The 21,972-nt window shown below is 40.7% G+C and overlaps 1 protein-coding gene and 1 pseudogene across 4 annotated transcripts in view; one reads left to right on the forward strand and one right to left on the reverse strand.

The window, feature by feature from the left end:
* LARP4B (La ribonucleoprotein 4B) overlaps positions 1–21,972 on the reverse strand; it is a 101,743-nt gene that overhangs the window by 43,990 nt on the left and 35,781 nt on the right. For all 3 annotated transcript variants that reach the window (XM_081098317.1, XM_081098316.1, XM_081098315.1), the window contains exons 2-3: positions 16,110–16,244; positions 15,257–15,316 (exon numbers count right to left, since the gene is read on the reverse strand). In XM_081098317.1, the coding sequence (XP_080954443.1) occupies positions 15,257–15,316; positions 16,110–16,190 (141 nt within the window). In that variant the 5' untranslated portion in view covers positions 16,191–16,244. The remainder of the gene's footprint in view (positions 1–15,256; positions 15,317–16,109; positions 16,245–21,972) is intronic.
* Positions 20,311–20,473, forward strand: LOC308531640 (COMM domain-containing protein 6-like; annotated as a pseudogene). Its single transcript has one exon. The product of its transcript is annotated as a COMM domain-containing protein 6-like (transcript).

Raw genomic sequence — 21,972 nt, forward strand, 5'->3', positions numbered from 1 at the left:
TATATTCTTAGAGGTGGGATGACTGGGTCAAATGAGAGTTCCATTTTTAATTTTTTGAGGAAACTCCATACTGTTTTCCATAATGGCTGCACAAGTCTGCATTCCCACCAGCAGTGTACTAGGGTTCCCTTTTCTCTACAGCCTTGCCAGCAAAATTAACACCCAGAAATCAATGGCATTTTTATACACCAATAATGAACTCATAAAGAGAAACTAAAAGAACAATCCCACTTACCATTGCAACAAAAAAATTAAGATACTTAGGAATAAACTTAAGCAAGGATGTAAAAGACCTTAACTTGGAAAACTACAAGACGTTGAAGAAAAGAGGTAGAGGAAAATATAAAGTGGAAGAATATGCCATGTTCATGGATTGCTAGAATCAACAACATCAAAATGTCCATACTATCCAAAATGTCAACACAATCCCTATTAAAATACCCATGGCATATTTCACAGGTCTAAAAAACTCCAAAAATTTATATGGAACCAAAAAAGACCACAAATACCCGAGCTGGTTTGGCTCAGTGGATAGTGTCGGCCTGCGGAATGAAGGGTCCCTGGTTTGATTCTAGTCAAGGGCATATGCCTGGGTTGTGGGCCCAATCCCAAGTAGGGGGGCATTTAGGAGGCAGCCGATCAATTACTCTCATCATTGATGCTTCTATCTCTCCCTTTCTCCCCTTCATCTCTGAAATCAATAAAAATATTTTTTTTTAAAAAAAAAAACAAAACAAAAAAAAATGAATAGCCACAGCAATCTTGAGAAAGAAGAACAAAGTTGGAGGGATCACAATACTAGGTATCATGTTATACTACAAAGCCACTATACTCAAAACAACTTGATACTGGCACAAGAACAGGCATATAGATCAATGAAATAGAACAGAGAATCCAGAAATCAACTCAAGCCATTATGCTCAATTAATATTTGACAAAGATTTGACAAAGGAGGCAAGAGAATACAATGGAGTAAAGACAGTCTCCTCAATAAATGGTGTTGGGAAAATTGGACAGATGCATGCAAAAATATAAAACTAGACCACCAACTTATACCATATACAAGAATAAACTCAAAATGCATAAAAGACTTAAATGTAAGCTATGAAACTATAAAAATCCTAGAAGAAAACATAGGCAGTAAAAGCTTGGAAACCTCTCATAGCAATATGTTTGTCAATACATCTCCTAAAAGGGAAACAAAGGAGAAAATAAACAAATGGGAAGCTTCTGCACAGCAAAAGAAACTATCAACAAAATGAAAAGGGAGCCCACTGTATGAGAACATATTTGGCAATGATATATCTGATAAAGGAAATGATATATCTAATATATCCAAAATATATAAGGAACTCATACAACTTAACAAAAGAAAGACAAACAATCCAACAAAAAAATGAGCAAAGGACCTAAATAGACACTTCTCCAAAGTGAAAATACAGATGGCCAAGAGACATGAAAAAACGCTCAAAGTTACTGATCATCAGAGAGATACAAATTAAAGCGATAATGAGGTATCACCTCACACCTGTCAGAAATGTCTACCATCAACAAATAGCTTCTCTATGTTTTTACCTTTATGTAATTTACTACTTTGTAAGCAGTAGATACTCAAATCCAAATCAACTATTAGCGACTTCATGATTTAAAGCAATTAACCAGTATTAAAAAGACACTCTAAGATGTGACAAGAATGAAAAACAGGAGACATAAGTCCTAATGGCATGATAACTAATACTAGAGAGTTGGCTAGGTGCCAGAATATTCTAGGTACTTACCTGTATATAATCATGACAAGCCTGTCAGATAGTAGTAATCACTGCCTCCATTTCAGAAATAAGAAAACCAAGAAAGAGACAGGCTATGTAACTTGCTCCCCACCCCCGCCGCCCCGAAAATGATGGTAATAACAAAAAGTGCTCTAATGTCAGCAAAAACATTTATCAAGAGTTCATTAACTTCTTGCAACTCACATTAGAAATAACTTATTAAAATAATTTCCTTGAAATGTGGTTATTCTCTTACAATTATACTAGATGCCCAGTGCACGAATTCATGCACCGGTGGGGTTCGGGTGGCCCGGCTCCAATTGGGGCAGATCAGGGCCAGGCCTGTTGGGAGGAGGAGAGGGCCGGAGGTTGGCCAGCTGGCCGGGACCCAATCAGGGCCAGGATGGCTGGGGGAAGGGGCCATGGGCAATTGGCTGGTGGGCCCCGTACCTGATTGGGGTGGGGGGTCCAATTGGGGGCAGGGCCAGCCATGGGGAGGGGCTGTGGGTAGTGGGCCAGCCGGCCCCACCCCCAATTGGTATGTGGGCAGCAATCGGGGGTGGAGCTGGCTGGGGGGAGGGGCCGCAGGCTGATCAGGGTGGTGGGGGCCCATCGGGGGCAGGGCCAGCGGGGGGGGGGGGGCGGGAAGGGAAGGGGCTGCAGGCAGTTGGCTGGCCAGCCCCACCTCTGATCGCAGTGGGGGGACTGATCTGGGATGGGACAAGTTGGGGAAGGGGCTGCAGGAGATTAGTCAGCTGGCCCTGCCCCCTACTGGGGTGAGAGAGGCCTATCAAGGGTAGTGCTGGCTAGGGGGAGGGGCCACGGGAGGTTGGCCAGTTGGCCCCACCCCTTGATCAGGTTGGTTCACTGGCCGCAGCGGACGTCATAGCGACCAATAGTTCCGGTGGTGTGGTTACCAGCTTTTTATATAGATGGATAGAACTTCCAAATGATTATCAACAACTTGACCTGCTTGGCCACCCAAGTCTTATTTTTCCACTGAAAATCATGACTAAACAATGATCATTAGAACCAGAAATGAAGTGACCTTAAAAAACACATTTTGCCTGGCTGGGTGGCATAGTTGTTTGGAGTACCATCCAGTACACCAAAAGGTTGCAAGTTTGATTACTAGTCTCTGAGCATGTATCTAGGCTGTGGTTCAATCCCTGTTCGAAGCACATATGGGAGGGAATCATTCACTGTTTCTCTCTCACATTGATGTTTCTCTCTCTCTCTCTCCTCCACCCCCTTCCTCTCTTTCTAAAAATCAACATATCCTCAGGTGACAATGAAAAAAAAGTTCTAAATCAATATTGCATAAATCACCAATATTACTCTTTGAAGAGTACAGCAGCCCCAAATTCTGATGCTCTAAAGAAATTCTTCTGCTCAGCTGGTGTGGCTCAGTGGTCGGTTGTCGACCTATGAACCAGGAGGTCAATGTTCCATTCCTGGTCAGGGCACATGCCCAGGTTGTGGTTGCTGGCTCAGTCCCCAGTCAGGGGCACGCAGGAGGCAGCTGATCAATGATTCTCTCTCATCATTAATATTTTTCTCCCTCCCTCTCCCTTCCTCTCTGAAATCAATAAAAATATATTTAAAAAATAAACTCTCTACCCGCCCCAAACACAATATGCCATTTAAAAAATTTACCCCAGCCCTGACTGGATAGAGCGTTGGCCTGCAGACTGAAGGGTCCCAGGTTCGATTCCGGTCAAGGGCATATACCTTGGTTGCGGGCACATCCCCAGTACGGAGTGTGCAGGAGTCAGCTGAATCGATGTTTTTCTCTCATCGATGTTTCTAACTCTCTATCCCTCTCCCTTCCTCTCTCTAAAAAATCAATAAAATATATTTTTTTAAAAATAATAAAAATAAATTAAAAAATTTACCCCTAGCAATTCATAAATTTGTGTTTTTTACAACATGAGATAGAATGGTCCCACTGACAAGTTACTGAGTAGAAACTAGAGTAACTAGTTTCTCTCTAATATCAGAGGAAGGGAAAGGCAGGTGGAGAAAATACAACAGTTAAGATAAGGGGGGAAGAGATAGACTTACACATTTCTTATTTCAAGTTAGCACAAACTTCCTGGATTTGTTCCTAAGTATGTTTAATAACTCAGAACAATTCACTGGCTTTAGAGTCATGAAGTCTCGTACTTCTGGTTCTTGATCTGTAACATGGACTAACAGCTGCTATTTTAAGATTACTATAAAAAAAAAGATATCTGGCCGAAACCGGTTTGGCTCAGTGGATAGAGCGTCGGCCTGCGGACTGAAAGGTCCCAGGTTCGATTCCGGTCAAGGGCATGTACCTGGGTTGCGGGCACATCCCCAGTAGATGTGCAGGAGGCAGCTGATCGATGTTTCTCTCTCATCGATGTTTCTGACTCTCTATCTCTCTCCCTTCCTCTCTGTGAAAAATCAATAAAAAATATATATTAAAAAAAAAAAGATATCTGTACAAACACTGTGAAAACTAGAGTTGTGAAAAGCAAAGCACTATCCTAAATATAGTATGTCAAATTAGAATGCTGTTTGGACGTATCTCATCATTGAAAAGCTAATTCAGAACATTACACATGTATCTCACTTAGAGGCAGAAGAGCAGGACAGCAACAGAACCCGTGCGCACTCTACATTGTACATTGTACCAAGCACTGAAATTAGCAGCCAATTGTTAATCGAGTTTGCTCATGTAAATGATCATATGCATAGGATTAAAAGGCCTAATTTTATAGTGTTTGCCTTTACAATAATTTAAGAAATAAAACTGATTAACTTCAACGAAACTCTGGTAAAACTCCCAAATGTGGGCATGGAAAGGAAAAAAGTTAATGGATGATTCCCTAAATTATAGAATTTATACTTATTTATTTCCATATAATAGGCACTAATTAACATTTACTCTACATCTATCTCCTTACTATTACCAACCATTTTTCTTGCCTAATGCAACAAAAATGACTAATAAACTACTGTTTAAATAAATAAAATTTCACTATTAAAAGTATGTCCTTTCAACCATACATGTCCAAAAGGACTGCTTTAAGAGAACGCTAACTTTCCTGTTTGTGAAATATTTGCATTTATTACAGAATTTCTAGAAAGATGCCCAAATTAGCTGCCCATTGGAAAATCATCTGCGAAGGTTCTTCCAAATGAGCAGGACTTGAGTACTGTGGTCTGAAAGCTCTGTAGATGTTTCTGACAGAAAGGAGACAGCAAGACTTCAGAGTGAGTTAAAAGCAGCAAATTTTATCTGCCTTAGACAGTTACCATACAAAAAAAAGTGGAAAGCACAGATTTAATTCAGGTACACACTGCAAGTAAACTTTTAGAAAGGATTTTAAACATCCAATGGGTCAAATGCTTGTTCTGCTCAGCAAGCTGGTGAGAAGGTCGGGACTGGTATGTCAGCCTGCACGAGCACATGCATAAGAAGTCCACAAACATAAGATGGTCTGCACAAAGCTGCATCTGACCACCTGAGCAGTACAGGTTTAGTGCTAACAAGAGTTGACAAACACTCTGGCTAAAATACACCAAACAATAAAGTGAATTCATGGTCACCAATTTGGAAATGGTTAAATCAATGCTACATTAACTCACAGCTTTACATAAAGATTCAAACAACTGCCCATTGTTTAGAATAAATCTTTGTTAATTTCAAGTTAAGAGCAATCAAAATGAAAGATTAGTATATCACAGCACAATAAAAACTGATAAAAACACTTACTAACTGTGCACTACTATTCTGCCATCCCCAAATAACACCATCTTCTGCGACTGGTAGCTGATAATGGAGCTTTTCCATCCAAAAGGGAGTGATCTTGAAGTCCTGTGGCTGACTGTACAGGTCCCCCATAAGTATTTGTTCATCCTCTAGTTCACCTTTCACAACTGTGTTAGTCCACAGACAGCCCACCGGATATCGACAACCACCACCTGCCAGGCTTTCAGAAAACATCTGACCTGACAACCCTCCCACTGGATAACAGGAAAGTTCATTCAAAAACTGGGAATACAATTCCTCTGGGAAGCTCTGCAAATCCTCTTTTGAGGGGTTTTCAGATGTATTTATAGTGTCTTCTGAGATTAATAAAACATGGTCCCCACTACTTGGTACTACCATTTCTTTGCTGCCACCTGGTATGACAGGAACTGCCTGCAGGACATCGTGAGGAACAGCTATGTGTTTGTCCACTTGGGCCGGATCCACACCAACCAAACAGGAATTCTCAGCAAGAGCGTCACATAACTCTATTTCTCCAAAATTCACCCTTGAACTTCCCACAATACCCACTTCATCGTTTGAAGCAGGCCCTGTAACTGTGGCTCTGGCATTTCTTTGCGTGAAGTGGTGTGCAAGTCTGCTTGTCCCACATGGACCTCTGCAATAGCTGCTGTTGGAGTCACTGTCTTTCTCCCAGGAAAGTCCCTCTTCCACCTCTTCCCCTATCAGTTCTGTTTTGTGTCCTGCCACCACACCAGTATTTAAGGTATCAGAGACTTCAGTGGATGTGCAGGAAACCTGCTCCCGTCTTGGATCTCCACCACAGTTAAAAGAGCAGGTCTCCTGTGCTTCTGCCATCTGCACACCTGAACTCAGAGGTGGTACAAGATGAAGATCTTTGTGTTGGCTGTCATTCACTCTGCAGGTTTCATCACATTTTTCTATTTGAAGTATTTCAAAATCAGGGGTTTTTGTTATACTAGAACTAGCACAGGCCAATACATCCTGACCATGCACTGTCTTGCATTTTACTGTATTTGTTTGCCAGTGGAAGATTGTTTTAGAGTCTAACTTGACATTTTCTATGTCATTTTTACTTGTCTCTCTGTGATTAGCCTTTAGGGATTGTTTTTCGGTATTTTCTAGTCTGTGAGGGCCACTAACTGAACTCTTCACACATAGTTCATCTTCTGCTTTATGATTCTGGCCTGTTTCACTCTTTTTTTCTTCAGTGCAGGTGAAAATAAATGCAGAGGACATAAAGTTACTCTGAACACACCTGGGTCCACCAGGAGACTCATTGTTCTGGGGCACTTTCTGCGAACTCCTGAGATCCTGTGTATCTGTTCTTTGACATAAGCCCTCCACGGTTTTTGCCCGCACTGCATGAGTTAAATCACAGATTTGGGCCTGGGCTATGATGGCCCCAGTATCTGCACAGAGATCTTCCTGACTCAAAGATCTTTCAAAAGCCCTCTTATCATGACCTTCATCTTCAAAAATGCTCATTTCATCCTCATCTTGATAAGACGAACTATTTTCAGGTTGCAAAGCCGATTCTCCTTTGCTTGCAAGCTGGATGCTCCCAGTTCCCAGGTTGTGATCACCATGGTACTGCCCCTCTGTCATTGCTGGCCCCAGGTATTCAGGTCTGGGGTCATCACTTCTGTTAGGGGCTGCTTCTCGGAAATCAGCAAGAACAAGAAGACACTCATTTCCAAAGCTCGCTGAAGTGATACATCTTTTTGATCTGTCCGATTTGTTAACATCTAAATTTGAACAATCAATGTCTTTTAGAAATTTTATAAAGTTCTTTCCTCCTTCCTTTTCAGAGTTTAAACTCTGATCTACATTTGCTTTTACAGCCTGGGTTTCACCACTTTGTTCAATGCTGGAAGTGTCAATTAGATCAATACCTGAGTCACCCATCGGACTTAATAGTACTGAACTATGTCTCTCTCCTTCTTCAGGGATGGCACAAATGTATTCTAGTGAGTCAGTGTCTATGTTAGTATTTGATTCAGGTATTATGCCAACATTATGTAAAGGATTACTTTCTGTGTAATCTGTAGGGAACCCAGTGTAAGTGTTTGCCCTTAAAGACTGAGCCTGCATGTCACCAGTGTTTCCTTTACAAGATGGGTCTCTATCAGTCAAAACTTCGAGACTAGGCTCAGTTTTTTCATTAAAGACTTCCTTCACTTCACTTGGACCTAGCAGGCCATCTGGAGATAGTTCTTCCTCTAAGTCCCCTGGACCTCCAGCAGTGTTATCTGGTGGCCAGGCCTCTCTGCAAACCCCCTCAAAAGTGACAGCTGAGGGGCTCTCTTCTGTGGCAGCTGCTCCACACCTGTGCACACATGGCTCATCGTCATTGTCCAGGCTTCCAGGATCTATAACACAGATACTGTAAAACTTGCTCTCTCTTGAATTCCAGCATTGTTTATGATCCACACAAATGGGGTTTGCACCCTCGGTCTCCCTACCAGACACATCTAAAGCATTATTCTCATTACCACAACTGATGTGAACATTTACTGTGATTTCTTTTTCTACTACAGCATTTTTACACGCGACAGAGTGACAGTACAGACGGTTATTTACAAGGGCTCCTTCCTGCATACCCTGGTCAGAAGGCCCCGGGACATGTGAAAGACACTCGTCCTCTTCAGAGCCAATACCTGCAGAGAAACTCCGTGTGCTGTCAGTGTCCACACACCGAGTCTTACAGACACTCTCACAGGCCTGCTCAACAGTAGCAGTACCTGAATTCTTGTCAGTCTCATCCAAATTTTTATACCTAGCTAGGAACTTATACATGAAAGAGGTAATAGAGTTAACCGGTGGCCTCGATCTGTGTGCCCATTTGTGCCCAGACCTCACAAACATCCTTGGCCATATATCAGTCCCAGCAGCTGCCCTGCTGGCTCCATATTCAACATTGTGCAGCTCCTCACCTTCCAGTGTATCAAATAATACAGATAAAGTTTTACTTATCTTGTTATCCGGGTCCTTCTCCTCCACAGATTTTTGTAACAGGCCAGTTTTTTCATTGTCATTGTCACCACTTAATTCTTTGCTGAAGCAACAACCCATGTTCAAAAGTTCAAACACATCACAATGCCTGTCGGCACTGTCTAAACTCCAAGTGCACCTCACACTAATTCTCTATGGTTTCTGACGAGAAGCCGACACCCAGACACCAAAAATAGCCCTTTGCACAACAGTCACATGTCCCCGCCACTCAAATCCAAAATCCTAATTACAACAGCCCCTGTTCCACGCACTAAAACCCAAACACATGGAACCCAATGACTCAGAACAGCAACAAAACTTTTCATAGTATTCTTCTTATTCTCACAAACTCAATTAAAAAGTAACTAAAATTATTATACCTGCCAGAGAAAGAATTTCCAACCTCTTCTTTTTCTATAGTGTTTCAACATTCTCTGAACTATATTTCATGGAATGATGACAACCAAAAAAGTTAGCTTGTATAGTCTCCAAAGGGAAATAACAAAAATTTGCTCTTTAAAATTTATAAGTACTTATAATTATATCTAATTTTCTGAAAGAAATAACATCTGTGGGAGTTAGAAATAACAATGCTAGGCACAAAATTAGAATGGTGTCTGTTAGAGAAACATGTTGAAGCTTTATTTAAAGAAGTAAATACATAACGTATTTTTGAAGTGTGCTTGTAGAGAGAATGAAAAGATGAAACAAAGTAACAAGACATACAGAATAGTTTTAATAGTCTTTTCTATATAAAAAATATAATAAAACGTCTCTTTTTTAAAAATGTATTTTATTGTTTTTTACAGAGGAAGGGAGAGGGATAGAGAATTAGAAACATCGATGAGAGAGAAACATCAATCAGCAGCCTCTTGCACACTCCCTACTGGGTATGTGCCCGCAACCAAAGTGCATGCCCTTGACCGGAATCAAACCTGGGACCCTTGAGTCCGCAGGCCAATGCTCTATCCACTGAGCCAAACCGGTGAGGGCAAACGTCTTTTATTTCAAATTTGTATTTCAGGCTGTAATTTCTCTACTGAGGTCCAACCAGCCCCACCTGCCCACTTCACTGCTCACTTGAATTTCTGCCAAGTGGATTTTCCCTCCACAAACCTTTACTTCTGCAGTTTTTTCCACCCTAAAATAAATGAAACCAATTGCTCAACTATCCTTGATTTATCTTTCCCTTACCCCAACATCTACAACATCCAACCCATAGAGTTGTGTGATTCAATCTACCTCTAAAATAAATTTGCAATCCATTTACTCCAAGTCTAAGCCACCATCATTTCTCACCTTCATTGCTTCCATTCTTGACTCACTAAAACTCATTCTGTTAATGAGATCAAAATAATATTCATATATGTCACACTATTCCCCACCTAAAATCCTCCAGCTTTATTCCAAATTAATTTCATCTGCTCAGAGATGATGCAAAGAGTTGCCAGATGGCTGACAAGAGCTGGGTTTTGTTTTTGGTATTATTTTCTACTTGTTGTTTCTGCTTTTAAATGCAATAACAGATGCCAATGAGGAAGTATCTCATCTTGAGAGTTTGGATTCTGAAGCAAGGATGCCTGGTTTCAAACACTGGTTCTGCCATGTTTTAGCTGAGTAATCTTGGGGAAATTACTTAATCATCTCCAAGTCTCAGTTCCTCTAGATAGGATCACTTTTTGGTGCTCACTGGTTGGCTAGGCTTGTAGTTACTACTCAAAAATTTTGGGGGACAGGGAGCAGAGGGATGTATGATAAATATGATTAATATTTTGACTGGATAAATGCAAATCTGCTCTTGAATTAGTCAGACATTTATTTGGTCATCATTATGGCAATTCTCCTTTAACTCACGCTGTGTCCAACTGGGGGAAAGACTAAACCTTAAAGAGACTGGTTCCTAAAACAAACTGCTAAGCATACTCACTGTCAATCGTAACTGCAGACTACTGAGCATCAACACTCAGAGCCACGACACCAAGTAAGATGTCTACACACTTAGTGTGCCATAAGCAGTGCCAGTTAAAAAAAATGGTTAGAGCAACGCCACTGATAATGGTAGGAAAAAGTGTAACAATGCAAATGTTCCCCCTCCCCAAAAAACAAATGCTAAAAAAATGATGGTTTATCGACATAAAGAAAACACGGGGGGGGGGGGGGGGGTGCAGATAATAAAAATCAATGGGAAAAATATCCTCGAGTGAGGCTTAACCACAAAAAAAAGTTCCTTCCTTTAAATAAAGTATAGTAATTTTAAAAGAAGACACTGCATGACAAGTACAAGGGGATATATAGATGATCTCATACTATATGGGAAAAAATGAGGTGAAATGTACCGTATCTACTCATTGTATCTACTCATTGTACCGTTCTTTAAATGGTAGTCCAATGATGCGAACCTTTTGAGCTCGGCGTGTCAGCATTTTGAAAACCCCTAACTTAACTCTGGTGCCGTGTCACATATAGAAATTTTTTGATATTTGCAACCATAGTAAAACCAAGATTTATATTTTTGACATTTATTTTATATATTTAAATGCCATTTAACAAAGAAAAATCAACCAAAAAAATGAGTTCGCGTGTCACCTCTGACACGTGTGTCATAGGTTCACCATCACTAGTGTAGTCTCTAATAAGATTTTTTCTGTGAAGATGCTTAAGTTTTATAAATTAAGTTTTAAAGGACACACATGCGAGTCAAGATGGTCTCTTATGGTAACTTCCAGCTCAAGTATTTAACGATCCTATGAAAACCTGAAGTGTGCACCACCGTGCAAAACTGTTAAATAGTATATCCCCAATTTACAAAACCCAGTGTCAGAGATGCTATCTGCACAAGGGATGCTAGGGGTACTGAGTAGCAGGGCTAGACAAAGAACTAGGCACATGATATTCTGTTATAGGCCATTAACTCTTTTTTTTAATACATTTTTTATTGATTTCAGAGAGGAAGGGAGAGGGGAAAGAGAGAGAGAAACATCAATGATGAGAATCATTGATCAGCTGCCTCCTGCACACCCCCTACTGGGGATCGAGCCTGCAACCCGAGCACATGCCCTTGATTGTCATCGAACCCAGGACCCTTCAGTCTGCAGGCTGACACATTGAGCCAAACCAGCTAGGGCAGCCATTAACACTTAAAAATAACAAAAAAAATATGTGCAGGTAGTACTAATTGCAAGTTATTTTCCCCACAGAAATGAAATATTGAATTCTTTTTTAGATAGGTCTTAATTCAATTCTCACCCACAAAGTAATTTTTTTTTTAAATATATTTTATTGATTTTTTACAGAGAGGAAGGGAGAGGGATAGAGAGTCAGAAACATCGATGAGAGAGAAACATCGACCAGCTGCCTCCTGCACACCTCCTACTGGGGATGTGCCCGCAACCCATGTACATGCCCTTGACCGGAATCGAACCTGGGACCTTTCAGTCCGCAGGCCGACGCTCTATCCACTGAGCCAAACCGGTTTCGGCACCCACAAAGTAATTACAGAAACAAAACAGACCAAAAACCCCCACAGAATCCAAAAGCTAGTTTCATGCCCAGCAACAGGTTTTAAAGACATTTGAATATTATATTAGACTGTAAATCAACCAGAGGAAGATTTGTTGTTTAAAAAAAAAAATTTTTTTTGTTTTAAAACTCTCAATGATTTCTGTATCATTTCCCTCTTAGACTACCAGAGGTCTTATATTTGGATTTTAAGTTACTAAAGCTATTATAAATTTCAATTTTATTAAATCATAGCCCGAGGACATGTTTTATTGATTTTGAGAGAGAAAGGAAGGGGGGGGGGGGCAGGAGAGAGAGAGAGAGGGAGACAGAGAGAGACAGAGAGAAAGAGAGCAACACATCAATGAGAGAAACAGATCAGTTGCCTCCTATACATACCCTGACCAGGTATCAAACGCACAACCCAGGTACGTGCCCTAACAGGGAATCAGACCCACCACCTTTTGGTGTATGGGACAACACTCCAATCAACTGACCCACTGGGCCAGGGCTATAAAATTTAGTTTTAAAACAATCAATGTAAAATACAATATGCAAAAAAATACAATGAAATATAATTGTTTGGAAGGATCTTTTTTTAAAAAAGCCTTCCTTATTAAAAGAAGATAAACAATTCAATCCCCTCTAATTTCTACATGAACTGCTTATAATTGGGGGGAATATAGGAGGTTTACCATAAATTTTGTGAGATTACTTTTAAATTTTTACTTTTAAAAAGATTCACTTTTTCAATTTTGTGTAAGATTTATAAGATCACATACAAGATTACAAATCTAAATCTGGAATAGCTCCAAATGCGCCTGACATATGCAGACCCAAATGGTGTAAAGCAAGATTTTAAAACCAATAGCTGTACATTTCCACACTTTCATTACTCACAGCTAAAATGTGAACCAATTTTCTTTTTTTCCCATCACCATTTATCCCCTCTATGCCCTTTTCCACCTCCACCTACCCTCTCCGCACCCCTCCATCCCCCACTATCACAACAATGTTGACTATGTCCATGAGTTCTCTCTATTTTTTCTTTTTTTGCTCAATCCCTCCACCACACCACCACCCCAACAGAGCTGTCTGCCTGCTCTCTATTAGCCTGTCTCTACTTTGCTTGGTAGTTCAGTTTGTTCATTTAATTCCACATATGAGTGAAATCATATGGTATTGTCTTTCTCTAACTGGTTTATTTCACTTAGTCACAGGACTAGAACAAATGTTTAAAAAAAGACACTGAATAGCAACAGTGATCTTGAGAAAGAAAAAAGCTGGAGGAATCATGCTACCTGATATCAAACTAAACTACAAGGCCATAGTAATCTAAACAGCATGGTACTGGCATAAAAGGAGACATATAGGGCCTTAGCCAGTTTGGCTCAGTGGACAGAGCATCATCCTGTGGACTGAAAGGTCCTGAGTTTGATTCCAGTCAAGGATATATATCTCCGGACCCTGGGCACATGCAAGAGGCAACCAATTGATGCATCTCTCTCATCAATGTTTCTTTCTCTCTGTCTCTCCCCCTCCCTTTCACTCTATCTAAAAATCAATGGAAAAATATCCTTGGGTGAAGACTAACCGAGAGAGAGAGAGAGAGAGAGAGAGAGAGAGAGAGAGAGAGAGAGAGAGAGAGAGATAGATCCCAGAAATAAGCCCATGCCATTACAGTTAACTAGAGGCCCAGTGCACAAAATTCATTCACGGTAGGGACCCTAGGCCTGGCCGGCTATCAGGGCCGATCACGGCCTTCTGGCTGCTGGCCGGTTGCCGTCTGCCGGCCAGGGCCTTCCTTCCCTGGCTGCTGGCGGGAGCCTTCCTTCACTCAACACCACCCCTCTGGTGATAAGTGCATGTCATAGCGAGTGATAGAACTCCCAGTCTCCAGTTGAACTCCCAAGGGGACATTTTGCATATTAGCGTCATATATATATATATATATATATATATATATATATATACGCACACACATATATATATATATATGATTAATATTTGACAAAGAAAGCAAAAACACACAATGGACTAAAGACAGTCTATTTAATAAATGCTGTTAAAAAATTGGACAGATATGTGCAAGAAAAATTAAACTAGACCACCTTTTTACACCATATGCAAGAATAAACTCAAAATGGATTAAAGACTTGAATGTTAGACTCAAAATGATAAAAATCCTAGAAAAAAAAAACATAGGCAGTAAAATATTAGACATTTCTCAGGAATATTTTTTCTGAACCAACTTTCTTATACTAAAAGCTTACTCGTGTGCTTTAAAAAGTACAGGATATCAATACGTAAAGTTAATTATAAACACACTAGAGACCTGGTGCACAAAATTCATGCATGGTGGAGGGGGGGGGGTCCCCTTAGCCCAGCCTGTACCCACTCCAATCTGGGACCCCTCAGGGGATGTCTGACTGCCAATTTAGACCCGATCCCAGGGATGGGGCCTAAACTGGCAGTCGGGCATCGCTCTCACAATCCAGGACTGCTGGCTCCTAATGGCTCTCTTGCCTTCCTGCCTGATCGCCCCGCCAGCCTGATCAATCCCCAACTGCCCCGCCCCCTGCCGGCCTGATCTCCTCCAACTGCCCCCCCCACCAGCCTGGTCATCCCCAACTGTCCCGTCCCCCGCCCCCCACCACCACCGCCAGCCTGGTTGCCCCTAACTGTCCTGCCACCAGCCTGGTTGCCCCTTACTGCCCCCCGCTGGCCTGATCGCCTCTAACTGCCCCCTCTACTGGCCTGGTCGACCCTCACTGCCTCCTCTCCCAAGCCGGCCTGGTCGCCCCCAACTGTCCCCCCCGTGCCGGCCTGGTCACCCCACACAGCATGCTATTCAGTCGTTTGGTCATCTCTCACTAACCCCCCTACCAGCCTGGTGGCCCCACACAGCCTGCTGTTCGGTTGTCCATCTGGTTGTTTCGGTCATGACAGCCACTGGCTTTTTATATACTAGGATAATAGATTATCAGTGATCCTTTAAAAACACCTTAATGAATATATGACATCAAATTAATGCACAAGGCACTGTGGAACTATACATTTAACACACACAGAAGCCAGTAGAGGACATACAGCACTAACATGTACTATACCCAGATGGGTGCCCCCTGCGCCATTGGAAAACATCAATATTTTCTAATTAGTTTACAATAAATATTTGTTATAAGGCAATATCTGTGAGCCGCCAACGTGATATATCTCAGGACTAAATTACCTGACTCAAAGCTGGGATGGAGCTTGTCTGAGAAGTGGTTTGAGATATGGGACCATTCATCTACAAAAGTGAAAACATCAAACATACCATCACTACAATGTAAAGAAACATATTTTCAAACCACAGTAATTGAGCACAACAAAACCCACTGAGAAAAACACATTTTTATATGACAAAGGAAATTCAGGGAGATATTCAGAGCAATATAGGAGCCTTAAAATTTTAAATGTTGAAATTCTGACTCTACACAATAAAGTAAAAATCCTTTACTTTACTAAAGTAGTTTCAATAGGGAAAATTAAGAAAAGCTACTTTTCCCAAAGCCATTTAGAAACTTTAAATATTACTGCTTGACATGATTAAATCTTACAATTAATGAAATCAGTCAAAATAAAAAATTTATGTTATAATTCTAATTAATTCTTTAACTACATACCACTGCAATGACTATAATGTTATAAAAGTATTTATTAATCACTGTGTTTTCTTGGTGATTTAATATCCAAGGCTTTGGCCTGGCCTGGCCAGGTAGCTCAGTTGGTTAGAGGGTCCTCCTGATAATGTCAAGGTTTTGGGTTCCATCCTTAGGACACACAAGAATCAACCAATGAATGCATAAATAAGTGAAACAACAAAGTGATATTTCTCTCTCTCTCTAAAAGTCAATAAATTTTTTTAAAAAGTTAAAATCCAAGGCTTTAATATCTAGAGGTATTAATCGCCATTTGTTTTCTCTATCTCCTATACTTAAGTTTTCTCTACTAAGCTACCCATAAATTTACTGCATGTAAAAATCTGTTATCAGAAGAAAGGGAGATGCACAGGCCCATCCTGGCCTCAGGTATGCACTCACCAGATGATCGCTGTCTTTCCCTTCCTGGACTCGCTGGCCCTGCGGTTCAGCCACAACCTTAGCGTCCTGATCAGAAGTCATGAGCTGTTTACTTTGTGGCTCCACCGGGAGAAGTTTAATGTTAACTGTAGGATGCTGTAAAATGACAAAGATAGTAAATTGGTAACTTGAAGTACAGAGTATAACTGATTCTGAAGTCTTAAAATCCTCAAGTTTTCCAGGATATGTTTATCCCTCTGGAGTTTAAGTAGTTTAGAGAAACCTGCCCATAATTTACACCATACTTATTCACGAAACACCTTGGTTCTTTTAAACAAGTTTCTTCTTCACAATAATTTGGTGACAATAATGTTTCAAGACTTAAAAACTATGTGTCAAAACATATAAACCCACTCATGCCCAGAACTCATATTTCTAAAACAGAAAATTACAAAATTAATAGAACTCCACCTTGGAATTTGATGACTCCCCAATTTATATATATCGTTTTTGATCAGCCCCATTAATTTCCTTTCGTCCAGGACCAGTTGTCAGAAGAAATAAACAATAATTGGTTAAAAGGAACCCCTTCACAACTCTGAACCATAGTGTAAAGGGGTCTCTGCCATAAAGCACTGACTCAACTTCACACGTAACACCTCCTGATTTTCCCACGTCTTACAAAGTAACTCCGGTTTTGAAGAGATGGTGGTTTTTAGGCCTTCGTATTATATAAGTGTCAGACCCAAGATTCCTGGACACCTATGTCTGACTCCAGGCTTCTCTGCTTCACAAGATAAAGACCTTGATTTAACCCACTTATCTTTAGACTCTTCTGAGTGCTTGATAAAGAAATCTAAAAGCTGCCCTAACCAGTTTAGCTCAGTAGATAGAGCATCAGCCTGTGGACTGAAAGGTCCCAGGTTTGATTCTGGTCAAGAGCATGTACCTTGGTTGCAGGCACATCCCCAGTAGGAGGTGTGCAGGAGGCAGCTGATTGATGTCTCTCATCGATGTTTCTAACTATCTCTCTCCCTTCCTCTCTGTAAAAAAATCAGTAAAATATATTTTTTTAAAAATCTAAACGCTAACTGTTTTGTCTCCCTGGGTAACCATGTAGCTTATTAGTTTCTATAATGATGCTCCTTACTCTCAATAAGCTGTTTATGGTTAATGCTCAAAACCCTTGTTAATGAAATAATCGGATGATCAAAGGTAGTCTCATCCAATTGTCATTGTGTATCATCAATCACAAAGGTACAAAATCCCTTAAATGCTGTTAGATATATAAGTGTAAACTACTCATAAAGAAGAAATGCTTGAAATAAGTTAAATCCGTTTCAAGAGGTCAGTGTTTTCCAAAATGTAGGATAAAGGACAAATACGTTAAATTGTAATAGAGACCAACATCAATTCTCACAAAACTGTTGCATCCAGAAAATAAAGACATAGATTGGTATGCAGACTGATAAGTCACAGAAGGTAGTACTGTAGATGCTTTTTATCATTATTAACTTCTACACTTTCAAGACTCTCAAAAAAAATGTTTGGCTGAACATGATACAGTATATGATAAACAAAGGGGGGGAAGGGGAAACTAGAAGATATATATATATATTTATATACATATATACATATACACACACATATATATACACACACATACACACACACTAATGGCCCAGTGCACGAAATTCAGCCCAGCCTGCACCCTCCAGCAGCTGGCCCTCGGCGTCCTGGCGGTTTAGCACCTCTTCCTAGAAGCGCGCCTGCAGGTTGCTCCCAGCCCCTCCTGAGCCCCGGTGCCTCCTAACGGGATCTCAAGGCTGCACCCCCGATCCCGCTGCCCTCTCCTCACTGGGGACAGGGGCACAGTGGGGCGGGGTGCAGGCGTCCCATTTTCATTAAAATGTTCAATCCACGCCCACTCCACCAGTGTCCGCAGGCGGCCCGATGGCAGAGAGTGCTCGACGCCCCCGCCAGGGCTCAGCCACAATGGTCCAGGGTGAGACAGCCCCGCCAGGCCTTGTGGCTGCGACTTGGACCCGCTTCCTTAACCAGGGACCTAGCGCTGAGCGGCGGCAGCAGCTGCCTCCCCAGCCTGCGCCGGAGCGGGTCCCTGTGGTTTCAGAACTGAACTCCGAGGGCCTCCTTGGGTGGCAGCAGCCCTGAGCCTGCCGGCTCTCCCTCGATCCCGCCAAAGCTTGCTTCTCACACTTCTCACACTTGCTGAAAACCTTCTCAGTCAACTTGCCATAGTAATCAGTGCAGGCTGAAAGGACTGGGGACTCCCGGTGGGCCTGAGGAGACTGGGCACCGCCATCTTTGTGTCAGAGTGACAGTTAATTTGCATATTACCCTTTATTATATAGGATATCCTATATTTTTTCAGGCAGTCAGAAATCATGTCCTGCTGATGGAAACAGCAACACACCAGACAGGAAGTAGTCTTGCCAAACAAACAACAGAAGCCAGGATATGAACTTGTTACAAACTTACAGTAAACACAAGCAGAGTTCTGCGAAGTGGGCAATTACTAGACAAGCAGCCTGGCTTTTTTCACATGAAAGACAACACAAGACACACAATGACCAAATTTTGGCTTTGATTAAAACAACAATCAGGGAAATAATACTGATAGAATATCTGATGGCATTAAAGAATTACTGTATTTTCTTAGATGTTACAATGATATTATGATTATGTTTAATAAGAGACCCTGGCTTTTTGACCTGCATGTTGAAATATTTATAGGGAAAATAACACAATGTCTAGAATTTTCCTCATAGTAGTACATAGGGCAGAGATGTGGGACTTCACCATTTCTCCTCCTGGAGAAGGGTATAGGGATCATTATATGGTCCTGTCTACTTTGGTATGTTTGAATGTTCTTTAATACAAGGTTACAAAGGTAACCAGGCCAGAATATCAGTTCAACAGAAATAGTGATCCTGATCTGACCCGTGTATCCTGTCCATAAACAAGGAAGGTTCACATCACACCACTATGGCTCTTAATTACTTACCTACATGCATACGGGTTTTCAAGAGAGTCCTACAACTACTAAGTCTGCCAACAGAAAAGGTTATTAATAGTCCCCTCTTGCAAACAGTACAACAGATATAAAGCATTAAAATTAGACTTTATTATCAAGTGTCTGAATCTAGAATAAGAGTTAAAGTATGATGATGATGCCCTAGCCAGTTTGCTCAGAGGATAGAGCGCTGGCCTGCGGACCAAACCAAAGGTCCCAGGTTCAATTCTGGTCAAGGGCATGTATCTTGGTTGCAGGATCCTCCCTGGCCCGGGCCCTGGTCGGGGCTCATGCAGGAGGCAACCAAATGATATGTTTCTCTCACATCAATGGTTCTTTCTGTCTTTCCCTCTCTCTTCCACTCTCCCTAAAAATCAATGGAAAAATATACTTGGGTAAGGATTAACAACAATAAAAAAAGTATGATGATGATGATGTTAATTACTGATGATCCTTCCAGTAAGTAAGTAACAACTTTGTCATTACTTGTTCAAGAGACCAAAATTATTTTGAGACTTAAAACTATAAACTATTGCTTCTTGGCATGGCCAAAAAGCAGGCCTCTGGGTTACAAAGAAAAATACACAAGAGGAAAAACTTACCACCAAAGTAAAGTACTTTCTGGCCTAAAACCCAGCTTAGAAACTTGACTGTTCAGAGGCAGCCTCAACACACCTTTAATGTCATTTCCCTGATTTGATTTCATCGCTCTTTAGAAGAAAAAGCAGAGATTAAATTAAGCCCTCTTCCCATCTGATGGAATCCTCCTGTTTGGTGGACTCTATCCTACCAGTACATTTCCCATCTCAATGTCAAAGCTACATTGAAAAAGCTTTACCAATCTTATTAAATACTTGGAAGAATATAGTTCTCTTAGCTCTGTTTCTAAATAATTCTTTTCACATATACCAGGAATGTTTCATAATTAAATATTTATTAAGGTCTCTTTAAACACTCAAAGCAATCCTTAAAAATGTAAATCAATCTCAAACTTTATATATTAAGTTAGTGGTGTAACTTCAGAGAATTATTCTAAGTGATTTTAAGAGAGTGTCTGCAGGGTGGTCCAGGAAGCATCTACCTAAGTTGGGAATGGGAGCCCTGGACACTAGCCATAGAGAGATCTAGCAAGCCACTGCAGGATGATAAGGCCAGCTTCTAGATTTTCAGTGGAAACTAGGTTTGGCTATGAGTTCAGACAGTTGCACATCACTTAAGTATCCCTATGTTGCAGTCATGCTAAAATGGCAGATCATTTAGGCCAAGAAAAGAAGTCTTCTGAAATGACAATTCCACAGTTTCAGAATTTCTACAGTTCAAGGAAATTGCTACAATTAATGAAACTGTTTGAAAACTGATTATTTGGTTGATAGAATTGCTATCATCATTCTAAAATCATAGACTCTACTTTCTGCAACAAAACAGTATAAGGATCAGATATTTATTGAATGAAAATTACTGTTTTCCCATTTCTTTTAAATAATAAAGTAATCAAACAGGAATTAAGTAAGTGGTGACTGAGGCACAACTTTGTGAATGTAGTAAAACCCACTGAATTGCATACTTAAAAAGGGTGAACTCGGTTGCATGTGAATTACAACTCAATAAAAATTTGCACACAAGCGCCTAAAAATTCACCAAGAAATCTTAAAAAGTTCACCAGGCCTGTTCTTTGGGGTAAACGTTGGTATTATTTTGAAACTATTTTATTTTGTATATTCACACTATCATAGGATAAAGTACAAATTACATTCATTTTTAAGTACTCAGATTTTCAGCATAAGAGATACAAACTTAAAATCAAATAAGCTAGTAAAATACATATCATCCGTTTTCTTAAAACAGGATATGTAACTTTTTAAATTAAGCGATAGATTTTCTTTGTCTTTCACCAGTTTTTCCACTAATATCATCTTTGTACTCCAGGATCCAATTTAAGCTCCCATACTGCATACTGTCACTTCTCTTTGGTCTCCTCCAAATTGTGACAGTTCCTCAGTCTTCCCTCACCTTTCATCTACACTTTACACTTTACAAGAATTCTGGATTTTTTACAGAATGTTGCTCAATTTGAGATGGACACATGGAACACGTGGAACACCTTACCATGAAAGCAAGGAAGCTACCAAAGACTCCTGTGGACATGTCACAGGACCAACAATAAAGAAAGGGGAACTCCAGATAGACAATGTGAGGGTCAGAAAGAATCAATGGATACAAAGTTATAAAAACTCATATGGTTCAAAGCACTACCATCACATTGGTCACCTTTGGAGGCTGTTATGACACCAACTCATTTTTCTGAAGATTACAAAAGGGAAACAATGATTAGTCTGCCTTTCCTGGACAACTATTTTAGCATAACCAAATAGCTCATCAGGGTAAGTTGTTTCCTATACAGGAACCACAATTAATAAGAGGAGCGTGAATGACAGAATTAGAAAATCAAAGCACTGCAACATCTAATGAAATTAACAAGGCAGCAATCAATGACATCTGCTAAAACTAAGTGAGGAGCTGACAGAAAACTTTATAATGGTTGATCAGATAGACATTGACCGAAGCTACTTTTCAATCTTATAGCTAAAAGTCAAAGTATTACATTCTTCTTGATGTTGTGAAAGAGCACCACCTATCAAGTATTCTTGGGGGGAAAAAGCCTTATTTAATCAAATAACTGACTCCCAATGTAAAGGAAATTCTGGGACAACACATCTATATACATAAAAGCCTAAGTGACCATTGAGACAGAACTGGTCACTATTACGCGCACTGACCACCAGGGGGCAGATGCTCAACGCAGGAGCTGCCCACAGCCCACAGGCCCCAATTGCCCTTGGAGCCTGCAGG

Source organism: Myotis nattereri, assembly GCF_964212035.1.
Source record: "Myotis nattereri genome assembly, chromosome: 1".
In the NCBI taxonomy this organism is placed as follows: Eukaryota; Metazoa; Chordata; class Mammalia; order Chiroptera; family Vespertilionidae; genus Myotis; species Myotis nattereri.